This window comes from Apteryx mantelli, chromosome 3 (genome assembly GCF_036417845.1).
Source record: "Apteryx mantelli isolate bAptMan1 chromosome 3, bAptMan1.hap1, whole genome shotgun sequence".
Lineage (NCBI taxonomy): Eukaryota > Metazoa > Chordata > Aves > Apterygiformes > Apterygidae > Apteryx > Apteryx mantelli.
The window spans coordinates 98090361-98110217 of record NC_089980.1 but is presented as its reverse complement, the minus strand read 5'-3'; the positions used below and the strand labels follow the sequence as shown (position 1 = coordinate 98110217).

Genomic DNA, 19857 nt, shown 5'->3' with positions numbered 1-19857 from the left:
GTAAAGTACTTTTCCCATGTGACTGGGTGTTGTAGCATGATGTTATCTACAGCAGCAGCAGGGAGAAAGGTGTTTTAGGAATGTTGGCCATCTAGGTGGCACTGGCTGGCCATGCAGCAGCAGTCTGGTTGGGACAGATGGGAAAGGCTCATGTTTCCTCCTTTGAGCCACAGGAAGGGAGTGGGGGACACTGTGAGAAGCAGCGGCAGCATTCAAAAACCAGTGGAAATCCCTCAAAATCATAATGCTTGCTTAAAAACTGAGCTTTTTTTTTTAATTTTGAAATCATGAATGTTGAGTTCTTTCTGTTTGCCTTTGAGTGTTCAAGCCTTTTGGAGGCTCTCTGGCCACCTTCACAAACTTTCTCCGCAACCACCAGGGCTGGGAACACGCTAGGAGAGGCAAAAGCTGAGAGCTCCCATGTCTCAAGGTCAGGGCGCAAAGAGCACTAGAAACACAGGAGGTGGCTGGAGGCCTTCAAATGAGTTGGGGAAATATGTGCACACAGACAGACTCTGTGTAGCCTCCAGATGCATCCTGATGTGCCTCAGCTTTGTAACCCTACCGCACCTTGTGAGTGGTTGAAGTCCAAGCCGAATGCAAATATTCCAGCCCACACAAAAGCTAAAATTACATGGTGGAGGGACAGGGCCAGGGTTATAATCCCCCAGCAAAGTGTATGTTTGATGCTGGATAGACATGATGTAATATGATATCCTGTCTGTACAAGGATTTCTCGCCCATGGCAGGGCAAAGTCAGGTGGGTGAACCTGCACTGTTGTCAGTGCTGTAAGCTGTCCTGTTTGGTTCAGCCCTGAATGTGAGTAGGATGTGCGTGTGTGTGCGTGCTCGCACACACACACACACACACACACACACACACACACACACCCCAGCACAGAGCTGCCTCCTCTCAGTTACTGCCTCTCATCTGGGAAGGAGTTACTGATAATGGCTACTTGGCTACTTCTATGCCATATGGGGCAAGAATAAACATTCGCTGACCTTCAGCAGAGCCTGACTCACAAATTTTGAATCATATAGGTCAACAGCGCTGAGGCAGGAGTGTTTAGTTCAACCACATGGTAAGAGAAGTCAATTGGAAATAACTCAATATACTCAGAAGCCTCCCGTGAAGGATTAGAAACCTTGGTGGGTGAAACATTCCCACCAAATGGCTGAATGATTCTTTTTTTTTCTGTCAGACCAAGGGAGAGACAAAGGCTCTCTCTCACCTCACTGATCCCCCACTCATCCCACACACTGCACTTTTACGTCAGCTTTCTCAGAAATTGCTGGCATGGGACCAGCACTGAAACCACGGACATCAGTGGGACTCTGCTGTTGAGGTAAGAGGAGCTTGGCTGGCCACAGACCACAGAGCAGGGACACTACACCCAGTGAGCAACAACCTGGATGCAGTCAAATGAGAAACACTGACTGTGCTGCCACAAAACTGTATTCCTGGTTTAGACACGGGAAGAGGTCAGATGAGAGCTTTCTAGCCCTATAGTAGTCGTTAATTAAGAATACAGAGAAGTCTGGGCTTTCTGTGAAATCATCAGAACTGTTAATACATTTGTTGGAATAGCGAAAAATTTTGAAAAGTATTTTGTGTTGGGTTGTGAATTTTTTTTTCTTACAAAGCAAAAACTGAGACATTTTGAGACTCCAGAAATGATCTAACAGGGTCAGTCTGAAAAGCACTGGGTTTTGAAAGGATTTATAAAACTGGTGTAAATCTTGCAGTGTATATGGCAGGCCATCTCCCATTCTCCTTCTGTGTTCCTGCTCTCCTGCATGGCTGGTTATGTTATGCATGTATGCAAAATATTTCCAAGAAGAATCTCTTCCAGAAATCACACCCTACTTTCAGTGGTGTTTTGTGATGAAAAAAGCTTCTCAAGCAAAAATCATAAAGGCCAAAATCCACAGCACTTTCAGAGTATTTGAAAATTGGCAGTTTTCACATTCCTAATTGCATGGTGGATAGGAAATGAAGGAGAAAGACTCAGTAATGAATTTAGCCGGTGCAGAATGCCACCATCAGTCCTGTGTGCCCCTGAAATCCTTCTTTACCATCAGCACAAAGATTAAGGAAGGTCCTACAGAGCCTTATATTGGTCCTCTGTACGCAACAGGGGTGATACAACTGCTAATGAACTGAAGGCAGATTCTAGAGAAACTTCTGCCCTTAGAAAACTTTCAGCCTCTTGTGACCATGCACTTCCCAGTGGAATGAGTAATTTGACTGAAGAGAGAGCCTGTCTTTTGAGGTGACATTTAAATGGCAAACATTTCTGTTCTCACAGCAGTGCTGTCACATGACAGGTATGTTGTCACTGTTGTGTATAGGCTGTTGCTCATTCTAGCTGCCTTGCAGAGAGCAGGACTTACCAGTCTGAACCAGCGTTGCTCTAATGGTAGCTACATGGCTTCTGGTTTGGAGCTAGCTTGCCCCTGACCAGCTCAGTACACGGATGGACCAAGACTGCGCCTGCAATGTGTCACACAAAGTGTAATGAAACTAATACATTAATTGTTCCCCTCTCCTCAGACCTTTCAAATTTTACCACTTCTTAACAAAACATAAAACCCCAAATCCTTTGGGGCAGTTTTGGCAGTACTATATCATTTTGTCCTAGAGAAAATAGGTCAGATTAACTTTTCTTCCTTTTGCTTCGAGACATTTAGAGAGATAAAATGGTAGTTTAAGGTCAGTGGTTGGCAGATTCTGGTCAAACAGATTGCCCAGAGAGGTTGTGGAGTCTCCATCATTGGAGATATTCAAAATCTGACTGGACATGGTCCTGGGGAACCTGCTCTAGCTGACCCTGCTTGAGTAGGGGGGTTGGACTAGAGGATCTCTAGAGGTGCCTTCCCACCTCAACAATACTGTGATTCTTACCATATCCACTTCAGAAATACTATCCAGACTTTCAACTTGGACATCTACCCCAACAGGAATTGCAGGGCCTGGAGAAAAAGTTGAGAAAATATAAACTTGGTGAGACAAAGTAACCACCTGGTTTTCATATCTTAAAGATAAAAATTGGTGTACAGTCTAGAAAAGAAACAATAATAAACTAACTGATGGTAGCAGTGACTGGAATTCATAATAAAAACTTCTTAATAGCAATGAAAATCAGCAATTAGACTGACCTATTACTGACTTCCTCTCCACTATATTGCTTTTTACTGTTACGTTTTCTAACAATCAACATACACATTTCTTAGGCTATAATATGCTTTGCAATGCATTCAAAACGCAGAAAATCTTGGTGGAGCTGCAGCACTTGGGTCTACCTGCCTGATTCTCAGTATAGGATGTGACCTTCTTTCTACACCTGTCCTTTCAAAATTTAAAAATAATGTCTCTAGTGCTTAAGTCAAGGGCTGACAGTCCTCCAGCACATCCCACTCATACACAGAGCCATGGAGGAGCAGTTAAAAGGATGTGGGAGAATTAGTCATAATTTTCCCCTCACTTCCTCTGCTCTCCTCTCAGACTAATAAGATTCCTGAGAGCTACTCCAAGTATTTTGCTTTTACATCGTTCACTGTTTGGCTGTGGATGAGAAGGCATGAGGGCTGCCTATGAAGGAGAGGCCGTGTTACACGACACAGGCGTGTGCCACTGGGTCTGGGGTTCCTGAGGGGAAGGATCAGGCTATGATGGGACATAACAGGGCTTTTGCTTTTTCTTTCTCCTCCAGACTTTGACTAGCCCCTCCATACCTCTGGCAATTAGAGCACAGGAGATCTTTCAAGACAAATAATGTTCACATTAGTGGACTGCTATGAAACTGAAACCATTTTAAAATAATTGAACGTGCTGGTATTTTGTATATTGAGCATTTAGCAATAAAATCTTCTTCTATCAGAGAATATAATGGTATCCTGGATTTGAATGACCATCTGTCAGCCAGAAAGGGTAGATAAATTACAACATTCTTTAATCCGATAGGTTGAAGAAAGCATGTTCTCCTTAATCTATTTCTCTAAAAGCTTAGCTTGCTGTAGCACACAGCCACAAAACTGTGAGCAAAGTATCAACACACAGCAGTCAAAATATTTTCTTTTTTATTATAAATGAAATAGCCAGGTCTGTAAATATGGTACATCATTTGATTATGCACACACATTGTCATAGTAAGACAAAGTCCTAGAATTCCTGTCATCTAGGAATAAATGTAAGCTGTTCTAGTTGATTTTGTCAGAAGAAAGTGTTGCTGAATACCAGGAATATTAAATTGCCTCTATTCACATTTCCATGCCTTTGATAAAGATATTTGTTCAGGCAAGGAGGAAGGCTATTTCACTGCAACCCTATCCCTCCAAATGTGTCATGAATCCACAACACAAAATAACAGAAATTAGAGATAGAAAAGGCTCTGCTTTGTCGTTCTGCTTGTTGGTAAAACTTTGTGTTATAGTATTAAAAAGCTATGGTGAAGAATACCACTGACAAATAGGCATATTTCATACCTCCAAAACCTGGTCTCATGCTGAAGTCATGGTCATCTATTCGCAGCAGCTGCTCTGACTTTGTCAGCGGAGATTTGGTGATGTCGGGGCTTCGTTTTAGAATTGGGCTACCAGGAAAAGAGAAGCACAGCTATGAGCCCTGATCAGTGCCTGTAAGAAATATGCTGTTTCTCTGCAGTCCTAAAACTAGAGCCGATTCTTGCTCATTTGCCTCTTAAACCATGACTGTGTGATTGCTTGGAATAGTTGGTAGCATGTCACCAAAAAATAATTCCTGTATTCAAAATTCAGTGCTTACACAGCTATGATAAAGCTGACAGGCAGATAAAACATTTGTTTTGTGACTTCTGTCTCTGTAAAATTATCTGTGCGTCTAATACTGTTTGGATACAATCATTCAAACATGCGAGCTAGAAAAATAGTGTGCATGGGTAAGTGGGGAAGTGGAAATGGGGGGAGCTTTTCTGACAGTGATTTATGACAAGGCATGAGGACAGGAATTAGGGAAACAATATATCAAATAAGCTGTTGGCTGTAACCCAGGAACAAAATGGAGATAGGCTGGGAACCACGCCAGGAGGCAGGCCCCCCCATAGCTTGGGATAAAATGATTAGCTCCTGCCCCAGCTTTCTAATGAGAACAGAAAGGAGCATTAAAGACTGGAGAGTTTGGAATGGGTCCTTCCAGATGCTGGCAGAGTCACATCAAATGTTGGGCAGAGGATGGTCTGCTCATCCTCTGAATCTACCTCTGAAAGTGAAAATAATGTTCAGCTCTGTAGCACTGAGGCCTGGACTGTAGTTGCAGCAGCTCTTTTATAGCTCTGTAATTTAGTTAAACCTTTGTTGCACTCTGAGCTAGCCACATGACAGCTGATAAGATGACATGAGAGCTCAAAAAAGAGAGGAAAGATTTTGCTGTTTCTGAGTTTGAAAAAAGATGATATGCTCAGAAGGACACTTGCCTGAATATATAAAAAACAAGTCAGAAATAGGTCAAACAAAACCAGAGTAATAAAGAAACTTGATGGGGAATATTTTCCTGAGATAAAACTTTTCATAAATGAGATTGCTTAATCATGCTGTATTTCTCATAGGCTCATAGTCATACCACAAGAAACCAATACAATAATCTGCTTTGATGTCCTGTCCTACAGAAACTGGAAGTGTTAATAGTGACTCCTCTCTCAAGCCCATAGCTTTACCTGAACTACAGAGCATCTTAGAAAGGTAGTCAGTCTGAATTTAATGATTTCTAAGGGTGAAGAGTTCACTATATCCATCAGTGAGTTCTTCAAGTAATTAATTGTCCATATGGAATTTTAAAAGGTGCACCCTGCTTCTACTTTAGATTTACTTAATTCAGCCTCTGTCCCAGCATCTTGCCCCTATTTTGTTACATAGAAGTGACCTCACAAGCCAGATGTCTATAAGCCAAAACAAAACAGTTTCTAAACTCTATTTTTGCTACAAAAAATTCACTGCATTTCTTTCCTGTCTCAATGAAAAGCATGTGTCCCAGAAATTGAACCATTCTCACAGCTCTTATCAGAGTCTTTTCCTCTTTGTCAACATCTAGAAGGAAGTAGGTGAACTTGAGGAGTAAAGTAGCAGGCATAGGGTGCAGTTAAGTAATTCAAAAATGCACTTCCATGCCCCTGGTGTTTAATAACAAAATATTTGGCTATGAGCCACAGCTGTCTAGAAATGACAGAGAAGAAAGGGGGCCAGTGGAATATCAGAAAGAGACCTTCTGAGCTGTGAAAAGACTCATGTGGCTGTAGCGTGTATTAGGTAAGGTTTATATTCAGCTGAGACCCAGGAGTGCTTTTAGCCGGTCATTGGCTTGTTCTTAGAGATTTGTGAGTAGATTTGATCACTGATGAAAGCTCTCTCTGAAACAGGTAGAGGGAAGGATGAGCAGTGCAATGCAGAGCCTGAGATGGGAGAGGGGTTAGTTTAGCAAAAGGAAAGCTGAGAGGGAATGTGTCTGCTCATATGACATTGGGGTGAATGAAGGTAAAGTGAAAGGACTAGTCAAATGAAACAACGTTAGCACAAGAACAAACTAAACTGTACAAAGCAATAATGAATAAATCTAGGGTCAAAATTAAAATGTTTCTGTCTCAACAGAGCTGTGAGGTTCTGCTCTCCTAAACCAAGGTTTGGAGGGGATATTCCTTGTGTTTGTGTCAGAGAGATGGTCCATGCAGTCATCGGGGATGAAATCTGGAGACTCAGGGGGTCCCTTCCCTTCCTATGATTTTAGAGATTCAACATAGTTGCTCAAATATCATAGGCAGTGATATTTATACTTCCTTACTCACTGCTTTTGCTTGTTCTCATCTATGATGAATTTCATGGGTTAACTCCCTTCCAAAGTGTGGTCTCATCCTTTGGGACCTATGTGCCTTGCTCCTAATGACCTTGCATTTAGCCATCAAAATGCATGTTGTTCAAGCAACTTGGGATCTGGATTTCTTGGTAGGATTGACAAAAATCTGACAATTATTTGCCTCTCCATTAAGTTTTATGTTTCTTATAAACTTCACTAGCAATTGTTTCATGTGTTTTATCAGCTCATTACAAAAGATACTGAGTAGCCCTCAGCAGATAATAGATTTCTTCACATTCCTGTTGTAAACAATGTGCTTTAGTAACAATCCTCCATCTGCAACGAGCATCTGAGGTACCAGTTCACTGGTTTTTAATCTATTTACTATGGATACATTATCTATTTATATGATATTGTCTGGTACTAACTTTCACAGGTCTCCTAAGTCTAAATCAAATATTTCATGGACACCTAACTCTACCATATCAACACTCTGGCCTTTGTCTATCACTTTTGTAACCTCCTTAACAAAGAGTTTAGTTGAAAGTATACGGGGAGATGGGGGGAAGGGTTTAGAACTACATTTCTATTCTTAATTTTTTTTTTTTTAAGTCTTATCTTATAATCATAGAAATGGCATTGTTCAGGGCATATGATGAGAGGGCTTTTTCATTCTCAGTTGTTATTCAAATGTTTTGTGGTTGTGGTGATTTTTATTTATTTTGCCTGTCACAGAATGCAGCTGCTCAGTTTCAAACAATATCTGTGACAATAGGGATCATTTTTGCTTGCCTTAATTTTTGCCTGTTTTGAAATATCCTTATTACAGTGGCTAATTTTAAAAATAAAAAATATATATTATATGTATAAATGATACATAAAAACATAAAGATATTTAAAATGTATTTTTATCTTGAGTAGTGATTTTATTTATTAATTTCTGATAAAAATGGGAGAAGAAATAAATGCTTTTTTATTTTAAATAAAATCGTTAAAACAATAGTTTTTAATCTTTTTAAAGAACTGGTTAATTTTCTTTTTTCTCACTGACTCTCTTTAAAATTTTTCCATTTTGAAGCTGATGAAGAGGACAGAAATACGATCAGAATATAAAGAGTGAAATCAGTTCCGGCCTGCCGAAAGAAAATGTTTAAAGTGTTTTGCTTTTGGAAGATGAAAGCCATACAAAATTTTTTTTCCATTACAAATAAATAGGATTGTTTTCATTTTGCTTTTAAAGTCTTCATTGAATATTGAAAAGTAAAAATATCTTTCCAGTGAAACAACTGGATTTTTCACAAAACTGGTAAGCTAGTTTAAAAATAAGGTTTTGGGGGGTTTTTTTTGGACAGGACATTTTTTGTCTAAAGTGATGTAATTGAGAGCTTTTCACTTCTGCCTTTTGGACCACAAAAAGGGAAGTGTCCCAGCAGGAGCTACAGCATGGGGTGAGGCGGGGAGGTTTGGGATCCGCTGCCTTGGGGGAGGAAGAGGCTTTGCCTGCGCCGCCATCGCGCTTCCACGCCGACCGGCCCCCACTGAGCAGCCCTACGCTTGCGGCTCTCTAAATTCGGCTCCGCTTAATGCCGGTGCTGAGGAGACTGCGGTGGCAATAGAGAGGCAGGGCGCTGCGGGGCCCCTGCCGCAGGGGTGAGCTCCCTCACCCGCGCCGCTGCCAGCCCTCCTGCCGCCAGCCGCCAGCCGGTGGCTCTTCCCGTGCCGAGAGCAGCCGGCCTGAGCTCCCCTCTTATCCCTGCGAACACCGCCCGGCCACCTGTCCCCTCCAGCGCCGAAGTTTTAGGGGAGAGCGAGGGCCTGGCGCCATGGCGCAGGGCTTCGCCTACCTGCCTTGCTTGTGCGCCTCGCTGTGGGCTTCCCGCCTCTGCCTCTGCAGCCGGCTGCGCGGAGAGGAAAGGAAAGGGAAAAAAAGAGATGAGACAACGGTCACAGAGAGCAGTCACCTTTCCAGATTACGCCATTTAGCAATATCAGGAAGAAAAGACATGGCAGTGGCTGGGCGGGAAGCACAGACCACCTTGTCTTGTGTCACGTGTACCTGGAATCAGACATGGGTGATGCTGGCTAGTTTTCTATTTAAGGCCTATTCAGTCTTCAAGAGGAACGTATCCAGTGACAGACCTGATTTGCTTTGATTTCCTCAAAAACTTTTCTTTTGTCTACTTTCCAGATCCCAGGGAATTTCTGATTTTGCGGCAGCTACAAATGCAGCTATTAAGAAGTCCACCCACCTTAGACTAATACCTCCATAAAACATCGTGCCCCTGTGCACAGTCCATGCCATTCCTATGAGTCACACTTTAATAACACGCAGTCTTAGCCGACAGACACGTGGGAAACCGTGCATTGCAGCCAAGCTTCTGTAGTCTCCTGCATGGTAACTGTTGCTTAAAAGGGGATGCTATGGCAGGCTGGTTATCATAACCAGTATTTCAGCCACAAATTAGCCTTACTGCATTTGCCATATGGTTACTGTTGGCAGACTAACACATTGGACTTGCAAAAAACCCTTCTCTGCAATCCAGCAAAGGTCTCACCTGACCCTAGAGGCTCCATGACCTCTGTTCGTACCCCATCGAGGCCCCTGTGGGATCTCGGCAGATGGGGCTGTCTTTGCTTAGCCAATGGCCATCTTCTGCATCTTGCGCAGTCTCAGGATTGCTTGGTGTCAGAGATGCACCGTGCAACTCCTCTGACCCGGAGGAGCACGCAACCCTGTGTGATAATTTCAGACTCTGTCACAAGGTGTATGGTGGCATGCTTTAGTTGGCATTCTTGTGGGGACAAAACAAGCAACAAGCTCTTTAAGCATATAAATCCTGACTTGATGACTGACAAAAGAGCATAGCACTTCAGCAGCCTCAACTGGTAATCTTTTGCTTTTGCTCATGTAGGGAAAGCCTTATATAAATGTACACACACCAGCAAAGACAATACATTGTCAAAATAGAAATACAATGTACTCAAAGTGACAAAAGAATAGGAAAAAGTATATGTGAGCAGTTCTCTTTATAGCATTGAATCTATTCATTAGAGGTAATTCATTATTTTCATGAGAGGTAAATATTTTCAAAATACTCTGGGGAAAAAATAAGAGAAATTGTAGAAATATTTGTGTCTATTTTCATATTGTCTCTCAACTGGCTGTCAAGAAAGTTCCTGCCCTTCTCAGGTGTTTGGCCAATATTTTATTTAATCACTAAAGGAAAAAGTATTACTTTTACCAATGTAAGTATTAGCTTAAGAGTAAAAACAACATTTTAAACATTTAACACTTCTAAGCCACATTTAATTAAAAGTTTAAGAAATTAGCTTATCTCTGTAATAAACACTAACTCTAATCCACTCTACTAATGAGACTTTTTGCCTATTAGCATATATTTCAAATCGTGCTCTCGAGATTTACAGAGGGAAAATTTCTTTTGTAATAATGATTGTTACCATCCAAGCACCATCACTCCTTTGGTGAGTGGAGGCCAAACCTCAGGCCCTGCAGGATGGATTTCCCCTGGGCTGAGAACTCCTGAAACCAATAGGGAAAATTAATCTTTCTGGTGCTAAGGAGAAGTAGACAAACTCTGTATATGGCCAGACTAGGGGTGGGCACACTGAGCTGTACTGTTGACTCACCCTCAAATGAAGCATTTGCCAAATGGAATTGGTTTCTTTCCAGAATCCATTCTGTGTTTCCCTGAGGAGAGCTAGGAGTAAAATTGTATGCAGATGACTATTTTCCAGAGCTTTGGCCATGCAGCACCATTGCTATTCCCAGGAACAGATCCTTTGCACTGCTTCACCCCAGATACTATGCAGCAAAATGCTCTTGCCTTAATAATTGCTTGCAAACATTTCACCCTGCCCTCAAACCCTGAGTTTTGAAAGGTGTGAAAATTTGCAGATTTCTTACTCTTTTCCAACCTACATCATTTATCATTCCGGTGTAGCTGATTTTGCTTGACAGCTGTGATTTTGAGGCTGTTTTTCCAAAAAGAAAGGTGCTGCCGTTGAGCACTTACCATGCCAATTTAATCTAGAGCTTCTGCTTCCTAATGGCAGGTCTGTACTGCAGCTCTCAGCACTGCAGGGCCCCCTCACCCTTCCTAACAGCCTCCCTCCGACTCAGGATCACAAATCAGCAAACCTCCCTCTCTCCTGCCAGCCATCATTATACAGTCATTGCCTCCTCCTCCTCCTCCTCCTCCTCCTCCTCCTCCTCCTCTTCCTCCTCCTCCTCCTCCTCCTCCTCCTCCTCGCAGTCCCACACAGCTACCCGTAGAGGTGTGGGACTGCCACCCCGGTTCCTCCCATGAGGAGACTAACATGGGGCAATTAGGCTGCACAAAAGCCCCAAGACCTGCGGTCGAGATTGGAAACTGGAGTCTTCTGCCTTGCAGGTACACACTTGGGCTGCACTCTGACACGTCTCGCTCCTGCCCTCTTCTAATCACTCGGCCGTCAGGAAGCTTTTCACATGTTTTGAGTGTAAGCAGATTCTGGCAAAGATCTGACCTACTTACATGACTTCAAAGTGCCCTAGTAAACTTCTGGCTGTTTAGGAATAATGTTGGTATTCAAACAGGGAGAAAGGAGGCCACATTCTTGCTATTTCTGATTTCCATTTCTCTTTATAGAGCTTATCTAACACTTCACATTGGCCCTGAACCTATCCTGTCAAAGGAGCCATCAAGGCATGGCCTTATAATTCATGGCTGAATATTCTCCCTTCCTCTACACCTGGCGAACCCACATGGTACCTCTTGTTCCTTCTATGTGATTCTCCACTTCTTCTAAACTAAGCTTTATTCCTTATCGCAGATCAGCACAATATGACCATGCTCCAGCCACCGCAGGAGACTGCTCATTTGTGCTTTGATTCAGCACCTTCGCACCTTATTACCAATCTTATTCACCTTTTCATAGCTCTGAAGTCATTGCGCTTCCCCTGCTTTTCTACTTCCTTCTACAGCAACAAAATATTTTTACCTGTTGCCACTCATTTCTCTAGTTGCTGCGATTTGAAGCCCTGTCTCTGTCTGCTCAATAGCTTTTCTATTCCCCTTCCTGAAGAGTGCTCTGCTGGTTAAATGATCAATGGCAGCTACATTATGGGACCCAATTAGCCTGCCCGTTCTGGCTGTGAATCAGTCGCAGGTTGCTATGCCTTCCTCTCCACGCATTTGCTGTCCATAAGTGCTTGCACCAAACAGCCTGCAGTCAGGAGTTTCAGTCCGCAGATTGGTCACAGATTGCTTGTCAATGCAGTCATGCACCATGGCGGGATTGCTCCTGCCTCCATTTGGATAACAGGTTGTTTTTAAAACAAACCAATAACTCCTGAGGTAAAATTCAGTGAATAATGAACAACCCTTTTTTTCCGTGTCAATATTTAACTCCTAACAGTTACAGTGCCAAAAGGCATTTCATGGCTCATGAAGCTCACTGAGACACTTTATGAAAAAGCAACAAACATCACTGGAGCAAACTTGCATTTATTCGCAGTTCTCTCTGTGCATTGCTAGAGCAGCTCTCAGGCCCCTGATGACAGCTGGGGTGATGCACTCTCCAAAGCCATGTTTATTCCCTCTGATTCTCCCACTGCTTCAAGGGATCTTGTGTTATCACTGTCCCAAAGGCTGAGACTTACTGGTTGTAGGGGGCTAACCATAAATTATGATTACTATGAAAAAAACATTCACCCAAGACCAGATTTTCATAGAGCTGTATACACAAAGCAAAAGACATTTAATCCTTTTTTAAAGAAGTCTGAGATTTACTATGGCATTCATAGTCCCTCCAACTTAGCAGAGAGGGCTCTAGAGTTAGGATAACCATGTCTAATTTTTTAAAGAGACAGTCCAAACATAAAATCTGAAGGCCTCAGCAAGCATTTGTGAATGTTCAGCTACACAGGATGTGCGCCAGAGAAATGTCAGGTGCACATTTGAAATGTGTGCCAGAGAACTCAAAGCATTTTGAATGCAATCATGCAAGTATGAGACAGGTCACTACCCATTTTGGCATTTTGATTTACAGTTTATATTTCATATCTATAAATCATATTCTGTATTTTCTCTATGGAAGGAAATATACTGGTTATAGACTGTGGCCTATCTTACAATCTTATTAGGATAATCTTATGAGGATCTGAGAACATTTCTTCCCCAAAGAATGAAATCAAGATAGGAAAAACTAAGATTTGGGGTATTTTCCTGTAGAAAGGGGTGGATGTAAGTTGCTGAGATGTATTACAAGGGAGTAGAGAGGAGTGACCAGTGACTTGGCCACTAGCCTAGAGTGTGGGAGGGATTTCCTCTTCTGTTACAAACTTTCTATAGAATCAAGAATAATCTTTGTAATATCCACATGCCTTGGATAACGATGGCAACTGTGAAGTGGTTGTGGCACAAGGATGGCAGGGTGATGGGGGCAAAGCAAGTTCCTCAGGTACTTCTATGAAGGATGTCCCTGCTGCAGTGAAGATGTCTGAGCTGGCTCTGCACAGACCACCTTGGATTTGGAAGCAGTGGAGCCAGATTCACATGGCCTTTCCTGAGTCTGAAGGTGGATATCCTCAGGGAACAGTACAGACGGGTTTATCAGGTCAGGCTAGCACTAGCCTGGGAAACCAGGGGCTAGCCAGCACGTGGGGAGGAGCCTTCAGTGTGCGGACATGCCTTTGACATAGAGACTCACAGCTCCAGGACAACTTTTTGTCCATGTTGGGCAATGTGGGTTATGGACAATAAAAATCAGCTCGCTATTCAACAATTAGAAACAATCCAGCGTGGTATTATTATCAACCTCGCAAAATGCTTTGCGGTCTTTATACGTCAAACTCAAAGAGTGTCACTTGACAGATCATTAACAAAGTCTTTACAGATGATGTTTTCAGAAGGATTTGGTTCCACTGGTCTCCACATGGGAGACATGCAGCACTGCCCAAATCAATTAATACCTTTTATTAAAAAAAGGAAAATTACAGTAAATTTGGGGACACTCTGGCCTCCTCACCCTTTATGGTACTCTTACATCCGCTAAGAGGATGGCAGACCAGAGAAGAGATGTCAGATCCAATCCTGTCGCCCGAAATTTTGTTTATATGTGACAGTGACATGATTGCTGCCCCTCAGTCACTTGCGTCACTGCAACATTTTGGCCATGGACTAAGGGCAGCAACTGAACCTGAACCTGCTGCCTGGAGTGGAAGCACCCGCTGCCCTGGAAAGCCTGGCAGCCAGCACCTGGAAAAGAGAGACCCAGGATGCCTGTTCCCTCTGAAGCTTATCATCTCATGCATGGTTGATGCCCCCAGCCCTTCTCCAGTGCAGAAAGACTGTACACTCTCCCCAACCATCCTCTGACACCACCACGTACTTCATTTTGTCAGATATAAGCCTTCTACTATTATAAGCTGGTGTAGTAATTTCTGTAGCTCATACTGTGCTACGGGGCAGATGATCTGCAGCCTATCCTACCATTGATGCAAGGTAAGGGAGGATGTCGAGCTTGCTGAGCCCGCTTTTGCTGAAGTTAGTGGCCATTTTTTATTGGAAAGGGGTTTCTGAAGAAACTGATTAAGAAATGAATGAAATTAATGAAAATTCCCTCATCCCTGCCAGCCATGTTATCATGCTTGACTCCAGGCTCCCTGTCCCTCAGGGAGCAGCCAGTCCACGCTGCACAGACCACTGGTGGGCAGCTTGTGCAGTGCCTCAGATCCTGCACCCCTCTCATCGCACAGACCTTGTGCCACACCAGGTAGGGAGACCGCAGGAGCTGCCTACTTCTTAGTTTCCCTGTAAAACCACAGCTGGACAAGGCATTGAAGAAATATCTATGAGGCAGGAGCTCCAGGAGAGAGCAGAGGAGATAACCCAGCTTCCTGCAGAGGACAGAGCCTTGACGGGGAGGACATGCTAATGGCAAAGGCAGAGATGCAGAAGCAGATCCTTGTATAAAGGCCAAAATGTAATGTATTCCATGGTTTAAAAAAAAAATTATTTGCTGTGGAAGGCATTCTTATCCAGGGATAGGGGAAAAGATGGACCTTTCAGGACTGCCCCAGGCCAAACACATTGTTACGACAATGATGAATACAGTACTTACCCTTAAAAGTGATTATTGTTCAAGATTATTAACAGATTAAGTTAACTATTAATAAAGAGTTATGCTTAAATATTTGACTAGCTTTCATTTGCCCTCTGTTTTATCACTGGTTAATGACTTGGGTTCATGTATCAACATCATGCTAAGGCAGAAAGCACACTGGCTGGTGTCAAGCAAGGAAACAGAGAAGAGGTGGGAAGGAGCTTGGTGAGACGTGTTTTGTAGTTGTATTACACCAATATACAGAAGGTTTCTGCAGAGAAAAAGAGAGGAAGGGGCAAAGAGAGCTTGAGTCTGCAGAAGAGCCTATGAGCCAGGTGAAACTAAAGAGAAAGGAAGAGGCTGCATGGGGGAAATGGAGACGGAGAGAAACACTGGGTAACGCCAGAGAGGAAGTTGTCAAACTAGCAGAAAGGAGAGGTCAGGCTCAGATGGTGCCTCCTCATTGCACAGTGAAAGTCCTGTGGTACAGAGATACCCAGGCTGCTCTGGGTGAGTAGGGGTGCCTGCTCGTTGGAGAGTGGCGCGGGGCAGACGTGGCACTTGGCCCACGGACAAGTGACGTGTCACCCTGGGTCCTCGCTGGGCTATCGAGCACTCCCATGTGCAGGTGTGCGGGCTGCTGGCTGGGAATGAGTCCAGACTCTCTGCATTGCCTTGCACTGTGTGTGGCGGACGTAGCCAGGGAATGCTTTCCCCTTCTCTGCCCCAAATGAAGGAAAGGGGGTTGAGGACAGGGGGACCACAGAAAGTTGCCATGACATGTCCCTTTGATTTGCAAATGAATTAGGAAGACCTTAACAGCATGCAGGAGATGCCAGTGTGTAGGCAGTGCGATGGGTCTGAGTGAAGACTCGGAGGTAATCCAGAGTCTAAACAAGTGCTTTGAGGAAGGAGGAAAAGTGAGGTAGGGGAACAGGGAGAAAAAATATCCCATACCTGAGGGAGGATAGAACAAACTCACCGTGAGAGGAAGCTTTCCTTATTCAGCAGCATACACAGCAAGAGGTGGGATGCACTGTATAAAATACTAATTTCCAAGGATGGAAAGGATGGAAACTCACTAATTTGTACTTAAACTAGGAGACTTACAAGCTTGTGAGTTGTGAATGGCTTGTGAGCCATCCAAAACTGGGGAAAATTAATCACAGAATACACTTTATCTTGGCATTTGGCAAGTTCTTATTTGTTTCTAATTATGTCCAGTCATGTATGCTTATGCTTGGTAGGTTTAAAGCTGGTGAAGAAAGATCACCCCTTGCTACTGCAGGTGGTTAAATCTATGAAAAGAAATGGAGAGAGAGAGCTAGTTTCTGTATCCAGATTACAAAATCTGAGAAATAGTGAGATGAGAGCTGATCTACCATCTTATTTTTGAATGATACAGAAAATTCAATGAGAAGCCTATTTTAATCCAGTATTACTTAAACATAAAGCAATCTTAGAATGCAAAATAAGCTAAGGCAGGAGACATATATATGTAGTTTAAATCTTTACTTCCTTTGTTTTTTTATCTGGACATGAGCACTAACAAAAGAAAAACATTTAAACAAAGCTATATATATTGATTATTCACAGAAATGTAATGCCAGCTGAGATCTTGGTACTGTGCCCGAGGTTGTACAAATAAAAGCTCAGCCTTCCCATATGCGCTAGAAATTGCATCCAGAGGGTTCATGTTTGTTCAGTTTTGTGTTATATAAATTGAAAGGAAGGGACTGAGAGAGCTGAAGGAGCATTACTGAGGTCTCTTCTGCCAACTGGAGGAGTAAGCAGGTATGGTGTCAGGAGTGAAGTATGTAAATAGGAGAAACAGATGGATGAAGGGAAGGGCAGCAACTAACCAGCTAATGCAGAAAGTGCCGAAATGTTTAATGTCTGCCTCAGTCTTCAAAGAAAAGTTAAATTGTGACCAATTAAATGTGTCAGCACAGTGCAGATCAGGGAAAAACATCTTAAGGAGCAGTTAGAAAAATTGGATGTATTTAAATCAACAGAGCCTGATGACTCTTCCCCAAGAGCACCTAGCATACCAGCTGATACAATCTCTGAGCCATTAGCAATTACCTCTGAGAACTCGTCATAGATGGGTGATATCCCTGAGGAATGGTGAAGGCAAATATAGAACCTGGGTTTAAAAAGGGGACAAAAGAAGGCTCTTGGTGTTCTGATATTTGGAAAGAAACTGGACCAAAATTCATGATCCATTCGTAAGCATCCCCAGGAAAAACAAGATTATAAAGATCACTCAGTGTGAAACTTTGTAATAATTTATGTCAAACCAGTCTAACATCCTTTTTGACAGTGTAACTGTCTGCCTCAGTATAAGTAGGGGGAAAAGTAGATTTCATTGCTAAACTAGTGAAATACAGTTTAGATGAAACTGTGACAATGAGCATGGCTGAAAGGCTGTGATTAGAGTAACTGCCATTACTTTGCTGTCAGGCTGGGAAGACTTATTAAACCAGGTTTCACAGATTTCATCCTGAACTCACTACTAGTCAATATGTTCAATAGTGATGCAGATGACAGTACTATAAAACTTGTGAATAACAGCATGCTTGAAGGGGATACAGACACTTTGGGAAGTAGGATCAGAATTCAAAGCAACCTCAGCACATTAGAGAAATGGTCTGGTATCAATAAGATGGACTTCAGCAAAAAAGATAACAAACAACTACATGGAGTACAGAAAAATAGTTGTACAAATACAGAATAGGGAATAAATAGCTAATTAGAAGTAGTACACTTGTTTTAGTTCCTTCCTTATGGTAATGAAAACATTCTGTCTTTATAAGGGCAATCAAAAATATCAACAGTTAAGGAATTTACTTGCACTACCAAAAAATGCAGTATTGTAGCAATTCCACTCTTAGAGAGAAGCTAAGAAATACTAAGAAGAAGCTAAGAAGCTAAGAAATACTCATATTTGCAGAAGAATCTGCCTTGCAGTATTGTTGGATTTGCTCCTCATGCCAGCTCATAAACTTCACTGGAGTAATGGTAGGCTAGAAGACAATATGAAGTTTCTGATCCTAGGCAAGTTACGTGGTAGCAACATTGCCTGCTGATTTTATTATCAGTGGTACACTAATTTAATGGTACTTGGGTCTATGAACTTAGCTACAGAAGTAGAGGCAACCTTTTGACTTGAATCACTTGAAGAAAGATGGAAAACTACATGAAGAGTGTAGGCCCAAAGTAAGTTCTAGAAAGGATGAAAGGAGGCTAGTGATAATGAGGAAAGCAGAATATATCATTCTTACAGAAGCATCACTTGCAATGGCAATAAAAGCAAAGAGGGGAGATTTGTAATTGGGTTGTGAGAAAAGACACAGGATTTCTAAAGAATGTTATGCAGGATTAAAGTAACTTGAAAGAACAACAGGAATGGAAAGAAAAAATGAGAGAAATAACAAAAAACAAAAAGTAAGATAATGTATAATAGGATAAAGGATAGGAGCACTGCTGGAGAGAGGGAAAGGATTTCTGGCAAGTGGAAGAAGAGGTAAGACAGCCTGTAGAAATGACTGCTAGAGGAGAGGAGGAAGTTATGGAATAATATTGAGTAAGAAGCAGCAGAAGAAATCCTGACAGGGAAGCCTGGCTGTGTGACAGGAGAAATGGATGTGGCTGGGGGCAAATAAATGAGGCAGGTGAAGAGGAGGGCAGAGGAAGCCCTCAGGGACAAAAAGGAGAGCAAGCATGATGTAGAAGAGGAGGAAACTTGAAGGGGGGGAAGAAAAGGAGGAAAGGAGATGGAGGTGAAAGGAGACATGGAGGTGAAAGGAGGAAAGGAAAAAGCAAGTTACTGATAGAGGAGATGGAAACAACATAGTTTCACTGTCCTCAAGCCTACACTGGGCCTCTTACTGCTCTTGTGATAACCAGTGCTGCCAATGCACATGCTGATCTTAAAAAACAGTGGCTTGGGAGCTGTGGGTGCTCAGTGCCCCACTGGATCTGGCTTACTGCTGACAATGTTGCTCATATGGGCAATGCTTTTACGGGGCATTTCACAGGCTTATCTAGCACTCTGAAGATCTGCTCTAGAGACAGCTTGCATTAGTAAGTCTTCCTCATGCAAATAAATGCTTTCAGGATCAATCCTTAGCATAAGATACAAGAGCAAAACTCTAGGACTAGAGAACAAATAAAGGATTATTGGAAGGTAAAGGAAGAATTCCTCTTAGGGCTCTAGGATGAATTTATAAGGCCAGAGAAGGCATTTGAAAGGCAAGAAGTTACAACCTGCTCTACATGTAGGAGGCAGCTTCAGTGAAGGTACCAGAATAGCCATGTGTGATGTACAGACTGCAGACAGTTTGCAGAGAACATGGCCAGGTACAGATGACCTGATAATACAGAAGTCCTATCTGAATTTAACAAAAGCAAGGGAATCTAATTTTAATGTTGCAAAAGTTCAGCAGGATTCTGAGCCTTTGAGAAAGTACTGGGAAGGAACCAAGGCCATAATGACGCAGAGTAGCTCCCATCTGTTAGGAAGTGTGTCATTAATTGTAATAACATCTGAAAATGTTGTAAAGAGAAAGATCTTTTGCTATGAGAGAGACCTTCTGATACCAAGCCAAGAGCTTGTTGTAGAGGATGTCACTCAACTACTGTAAAAGATAGCTCTTACTGACAGAAACATGGACAGGGAACACTAGAGGAGCAGAAAATCAGCTGCTATTTGGAGAACAGATTGAGGTAAAATGATTATAACATGGGCAGAGAATGGTAGGGACATGACTTAAAACAAGAAGTGAGTCTCTTAGCTAAGATTAAACAAACAAGATCCATAAATCTTGTACAGTGAAACCTCTTCTATTGAGCGTTGTTTGTCTGAATAGTGGTTATAATGCTGGCTGGGGAGATCTCAGAGTTAAAAGAGAGTTTTTTTCCTCTTC

General features: G+C 42.5%; 1 protein-coding gene across 1 annotated transcript in view; it reads right to left on the bottom strand.

Annotated features, from left to right (window-relative positions):
• LOC106489632 (gamma-aminobutyric acid receptor subunit rho-1) overlaps positions 1-19857 on the bottom strand; it is a 34423-nt gene that overhangs the window by 10108 nt on the left and 4458 nt on the right. Inside the window, exons 2-4 of the mRNA XM_013948826.2 lie at positions 8668-8721; positions 4489-4595; positions 2909-2976 (exon numbers count right to left, since the gene is read on the bottom strand). Of these exons, the coding sequence (XP_013804280.2) occupies positions 2909-2976; positions 4489-4595; positions 8668-8721 (229 nt within the window). The remainder of the gene's footprint in view (positions 1-2908; positions 2977-4488; positions 4596-8667; positions 8722-19857) is intronic.